General features: G+C 49.4%; 1 protein-coding gene across 1 annotated transcript in view; it reads right to left on the minus strand.

Annotated features, from left to right (window-relative positions):
• The window catches only part of COL23A1 (collagen type XXIII alpha 1 chain), a gene marked incomplete at its 5' end in the record, with an annotated part of 360,721 nt that extends 359,372 nt beyond the window's left edge, over positions 1-1,349 (minus strand). The window contains one exon of the mRNA XM_079917474.1: positions 1,050-1,349. Within this exon, the coding sequence (XP_079773600.1) occupies positions 1,050-1,349 (300 nt within the window). The remainder of the gene's footprint in view (positions 1-1,049) is intronic.
• Between the last annotated feature and the right edge of the window lie 5,307 nt (positions 1,350-6,656).

Here is a 6,656-nt window from a genome sequence, read left to right on the forward strand (position 1 = left end):
TTGTGATCTTGGGGTAGCTGCCTTTCCTAGGAAGAAGAGGATGGCTCAGGCAAGGGAGGCCAGCACAAGCAGGGGCGCTCTGGCCAGTCTACCACCACTGTTCTATGGGGAGGTGCCCTGCTGGAGGTTTTGATCAGCATGATGGGTGAGAGATTTGAAGTCTCACATGTGGCTCCTGCTTTGAAGACACATAGCAGCAACCTTAACAGAAGTGTCAGAGAGTCTCATATGATGCTTCCAGCAAGGAAACTCAGCATCTGCTGTGTCCACAATGCCCAGGTGGCATCGCCTAGGTGGCGTCGACCGAATCCAGAATCTGTACTTTTTGGCCCGGACTGTTTTTTATTCCCCTAACCCTGCCAAGCTGATGTTGGCACCCCCTCAGGTCTGGGTTGCCCTGGGTGAGCGCTGAGCCCAAGCAGCCCCAGGCACAGCACAGCATCTCCAAGATGGAGCTGTTCTGAAACACTTTCCTGAGGGGCCGGAGGGTGGACAGCGCAGGCTGGATTAACCATGCCTCTCCAAGGGCCCCGGCCAGGGTCTGACTGAGGTTTCCTGCCACCAGGAAACCTCCGGTCTGCTGGGAGCCCCACACCTCTGCAGGTATATCAGCGTTGGGAACAGTAGCTGCTACCAGTGACAGAAGTCACCACACACTTCCCGCAAAAGCTTCTTCATTATCCTGGCACACGTAGGAAGGCAGGCGCTTAACGCAGGCGGGAAGCCACCGGTCCGAGCGCAAACACCCGTGGAGACCCGCCCCCAGATCTGTTATTTCAAAGTTCTCAGTCTTTCCTCTTCCTCCCCCTGCTCGTCCCCGAAACAGCACTTCTAGGTTGTTTTTCACGCAGGCCGACCCTGAGGCTGGAGCGGGAACAGCAGGACCCCTCGGCCGCCAGCACCCCAGCCTCCCTCAGCACCCCACCCCACCCCCGGCCCCGCGCAGGCTGCTCGGACGGACTCCGGCGCTCACGGCTGGCGAGCGACCTTTCGTCACCGCAACGGCTCCCGGCGCACGGACACTCCCAGCCCTGCGCTCGGCGACTTACCTCGCGCAGCAGGCGCTCCAGTTGCGGCTCGGCCCAGGCGACCAGGGTGTCCGGCGACCCCGCGCGCCACAGCAGCTCCCGCTCTTCCTCGAGCGCCGCCACCCGGCCCTGCAGCGCGGCCGCCTGGACGCCCAGCAGCAGGCAGGCGGCCGCCGAGCCGGCGGAAAGCAGCAGGCACAGCGCGCTCACCGCCCAGGCCCCGGCTGCCGTCGCGGGACGCCCCGCGCCGCCGCCGCCGCCGCCGCCGCCCGTCCGGCAGCCCTTACGCGCGTCGCCGCCGGCGCCCTGGCCTGGACTCATGGTGTGCTCGTCGCGGGTGGACTCTCAGAGGGGACGGTGCACAGAGCCGGGGTCGCTGGCTGAGCGTGCTGGAGCGTGCTGGAGAGCCCGAGGCACGAGGTCGGCCCGGCGCGGGGCTTGGCCTCCAGGCAGCAGCGGACCGCGGCGCACGCCCCCTTCCCTGCAGCCAGCTCCTCCACAGCGGCCACTTTGGGCAGTTTCCTCTATGCAAATAGACCCTGCCAGAAAAGGAGCCGGGACCCACCCAGGGGAGGAGCGGCCAGGCCTGCCCCGCGCGGCGAGGGGGCGGGGGCGGGGGCGGAAACGGAGCTGGCTAGCCCCACAGCGCGTACCTGGCTGACCCCGCGCGCAGCACGCACCTCCGCCCTCACCTGGACGCCAGGCTGCACCCTGGACGCCGGGCTGCACCCACTCCCGCGCATGCACCTCTGCGACTCCTCAGCCCGAGTTCCAGCTGCGATCCCAAGAGGTCTGTGGTGCACCCAGAGACTCAGAGCGCCTTCTGCAGCCTACCCCTGGCTGCGGCATCATTCATTTGTTGGGAAAATTCCCCTCGACTTGTAAATTAACCTGACACTTTGAAGTGTCAGAAGTTTTGAAGTACGAAACTTCAAACCCTGTGGAAAACTTAGTGAATCCTTTCTAGATGGTGCCCTAGCGCCGCTTGGTGGTGGAAAGCGACCTCTTGTGCATTCATACGCAGTCAGGGTCGGGATTGAGCCTAGTAGAAGGATGCCTCTTAGAATATTTAATACTCTCACCATTTATTATGTGCCAGACAGGCGGTGCTGGAAACAAATTGTAAGACCTTGTTCCTGACCTAGAGAATTCTTTCATTTGAGAAAATTTAGGCTTTAACAAATGCAAAAGATAGGGAAAAAGAACTCCAACTTTTGATGAGCTGATGGCTTAATTCTGTACTGGAAACACAACTTGGCCAAAAATAATCATCTAGTATGCACCACATTTAACCTATACTGCGATTCTGATGCAAATGTACACCACAGGGTTAAAGTAGGAAAGCCTGAATGAGAATCAAATGGCCGGAACAGTCTTTTTCAAGAAAGGGGGGCAAGGCTGGAAGTCAAGCACATTCTCTGCTGGCTCAGATTCCTACCAGGCATATTGTATCCTAAAATGGGTCCCACATAACTCTCCCACTAACTCCAGTAATAATCAAATAAAAACAACAGACTTGCTTGGACCTTTGTAATTTGGGCAAATCCACAGCCGGTTTTGAAAAAAAGACCTGTTATATCTTCCCACCCTCTGGGTATCTTTGGATTTATTAGCGTCTTTGGACAGCTCTTAACACTGTTGAGGACTTTCAGCTGACATATTCCTCCTTAATCCCTTAATTTGGAGGGGAAAATTACCTCCAAGATTGGAATAAAACAAGTGGTTGGCATCTCACCTCTGCAACTTTGTAGCTGTGACCTTAGGTAACTTGGGGTCACAGTTAAGTGGTTATACAGAGATAGGTCTTGCTAAGATCTAGCATATGCCCAATAAGTAGTTTGAAAAGTACTTGCTCAGCAAACTGGATTGTCTTCTTTGAAAAGAGGCCAACACCATATTACAAGTTGGCACATCATTCTTGCTACAAACACATAGGCAAATTGCCCATCACCTGCATGTATTGTTCACCATATTCCAGAAGCTTCTGTGTATTAAACAAGCCAAGCTCATTGGTCTCTTTGGCCTTTGCCCTTGCCTACAGCCTCACTATCTGGAATATCCTGCTCTCAGATCTTTGAGCAAGCTCCTCCTTCAGGTCAAGGTCCCAGGTCCTCAAACCTCACTATCTCCAAAAGACCTGTCCAATCTAAGGAGGCTTCACTCGCAGTCCTCAGAAGGATTACTCAGGAAGATAATTTATCACTGTTTGAAGTTACCTTTTTATTAACAAGACAAAGTTACCCATTTGTCTTGTTCGCCCCTGTTTTCTCAAAGAGCGGTACAGGATCTGGCAAATATTTGTCAAGTGAATTAAGGAAAGGCGAAAATATGTTTACTGCCTACAGCTTAATTTAAAAGACAAGGCAGAAAATACTCTATTTTGTAAGTTGAGGTCCTGGAAGGAACAGATGGCATCCTCAGACTGAAGACAATCTGACTGTAGAGACTGTCTACATGGTGGGGCAGATTAAGGGAAGCCAACAGGGGATGTTGAAGAAGCACTCTGGAGTATAAACAGTGGGAGGCCATTACCATCTCTAGCTACAGGGGGGAGAAGGAGGAACTGTGTGGGAACCCTGTGAATGCTCGGAGCTAGACAAAGGTCAGCTCAACAGGAGCTGTGGCCTTTGGTGAAGGGATACCACTTCTGCAAAACCATGGCTTGGAAGGTAAGGAGCTGGGGGATAATCTCTCTCTCCTCTTAACTCTCTGATCTGCTGGTCCTCCCAGTGACCAAACCTACAGGGCAAGGGAGCCCAGATGATGCAATGCAAAGAGGTCAGCCTCCTAAGGGCAGAGAGCTGAGTCAGAGTCGTGGAGAGCAGATCTGGGGGGTGGGCAGGAATCCACTGCATTCCCTAACATGCATATAGATTACCAAGGTCAATCTAGCTACTGCTGCCTCTGAAATGGCTAACCTGTCAGCGATAGGCACTAGTCCTCAGGCTACTTGGTGGCAAATCAACTACTTTGGACTCTCTTCATCCCAGAAGGGCCAGCAATTTGTCCCTCACAGGGGTGGATAGCTATACTAGGTATGGGCTTGTCTTCCCTGTTTGCAGAGCCTCAGCCAGCACCACTATCCATACAGATTCCCCATTCCACAGGTATGGAGTCCTATATAACAGAGCATCTGACCAGGGAACCCACTTTACAGCAGAGTAAGAGGGGGAGTGAGCCCATGACCATGGAATCCACTGGTTGTATTACATCCTGCACCAGCCAGAAGCAGCCAGCCTCACAGAACACTGGAACTGCCTTTTGAAGGCACAGGTGAAGCACCAACTCAGAGTATTCAGAAACAATATGCTAAAAGACTGCAGTGCCATCTTTCAGGATGTGGAATACACATTAAGAGGGACCTCGGGCTTCCCTGGTGGTGCAGTGGTTGAGAGTCCGCCTGCCGATGCAGGAGACACGGGTTCGTGCCCCGTTCCGGGAAGATCCCACATGCTGCGGAGCAGCTGGGCCTGTGAGCCATGGCCGCTGAGCCTGCGCGTCCGGAGCCTGTGCTCCACAACGGAAGAAGCCGCGACGGCGAGAGGCCCACGTACTGCAAAAAAATAAAAAATAATAAAATTCAAAGCTCATGATAAAAAAAAGCAGCACTGTTTTTTTTTAAGTTAAAAAAAACCTTTTCATTTATATTTGTAATGGGAAACATTTTAAGTCACTGGGAGGAGGGGGTGCATGGGAACTCCTCCAAATCTACAATTAATCTTTAATCTCATTACATGTAACTGCTGTTGATAGTATCTAAAGAACTAGACCTATGAGGTGTCTGCTCCTTTGGGATATTTAGGATGGTTTCAAGTCTTTACAATTAAATCTATGCTAAAGTCTTTTAATTATATATAACTTCTCCCCAGAATTGCAACATTTAAAAACAAACTAAAACCAGGAAAGGAGTGAATGTAAGAAAATACATCTGAATAGTTGACCATTCTTGATTGGTTAAAAAAAGAAAAATTCTTTGAAAATTCTATTCCCCCTTCCAGTTTCAGTGAAATGTAGCAATAAAAACTGCTATGATAGGGAATCAAAAGTAGAATTCTTGGACTTCCCTGGTGGCGCAGTGGTTGAGAGTCCGCCTGCCGATGCAGGGGACACGGGTTCGTGCCCCGGTCCGGGAAGATCCCACATGCCGCGAAGCGGCTAGGCCCGTGAGCCATAGCTGCTGAGCCTGCGCGTCCGGAGCCTGTAAAAAAGTAGAATTCTTGATAGTTTTGTAATTCCTGGTGCCCTAAAGAGGAACAACCAACATTACTGGGAGAATTTAAAAAAAATATGAAGTCACCTGGGTTAAAGCATTTATAGAAAGTAAAGTAACTGCTATTTACTAGGGGTTAACGCATTTATAGAAAACAAAGTACATAATTGCTATTGACTAGTGGGACTACTAAAAGCCAGGTAATCTGCTAGATTAAAAAATTTTTAAAAAAATTTTGGCTGTGTTGGGTCTTTGTTGCTGCCAGCGGGCTTTCTCTAGTTGTGGTGCGCAGGCTTCTCACTGTTGTGGCTTCTCTTGTTGCAGAGCACGGGCTCTAGGTGCATGGACTTCAGTAGTTGCAGTGTGTGGGCTCAGTAGTTGTGGCGCACGGGCTTAGTTGCTCCGCGGCATGTGGGATTTTCCCGGACCAGGGATTGAACCTGTGTCCCCTGCATTGGCTATTGGATAACAGATATTATCCCTAAGTAATTCCAAGTAAGGAAGTGTAGTTACTTTAAAGTAACTTACTCCTCCAAACACAGAGAAGACCTGGGACTAAAGTTGAAACCATGCTGGTAAGAAGTCTGAGCTCTTTTAATTCATTGAACTGCTATCCCAAAGAATTAACAGACAGGTAAGAAATGAACAAAAAGGGTCGGGATGCTTATTTATATTTCAATTTCAATCTACAGGCTTGACTAGATCCAAATTCAATTTTTTTGTTTTAAAGGCAGTGATACCCCACAGGTGCTGTGTATTTCCTACTGCATCACCTCAGACGCATATCAACACATCCATCTGGTTGCCAACCTGAGATTCAGCCTGATCCCTTCATTATAAAGTTCTCCATCAGTTTTCCCCTCATGGTTTTAGCATCCACTGATGATTGGTGCCCAAATATATTATTTCATAAAGAGTAGCAACACAGTGTATTTCTAACATCCCTTCTGTATTTATCAGAAGGAATACTATTAAAAAACTTCATTAACTATCAGTTTACAGGATAAGTGGGGACTAGAGGAAAGGACACCACTCCAATGAAATATTGAGTATGGGAAATTCTCTCAAGACAAATGACCAAGTTTCAATTAGCAAAGAAATAAAAAGGGGAGAAAAAAAGGCACAGTGATTAAGAGATCTGAGACAAATTAGCTATGTGTGGACCCTGACTCGGTACTGATTCAAACTAACTTAAAATAACTCTTTAGACAATCATGAAACTTTATAGACTCTACCAGATAAGGAATTATTTTGTTAGGTGTGATACTGGCACTAAAAACTCACGTTAAAAGATATACAGTACAGAAATATGGATGAAATGGTATCTGACATTTGTACTTAAATGCAACAGGAAAATAAGTTGGGGAACTGATGAAACAAAATTTGCAAAATGTTTTTAATTTTTTAAGCTGGGCTAT

The sequence above is a fragment of the Stenella coeruleoalba genome (assembly GCF_951394435.1).
Source record: "Stenella coeruleoalba genome assembly, chromosome: 3".
In the NCBI taxonomy this organism is placed as follows: Eukaryota; Metazoa; Chordata; class Mammalia; order Artiodactyla; family Delphinidae; genus Stenella; species Stenella coeruleoalba.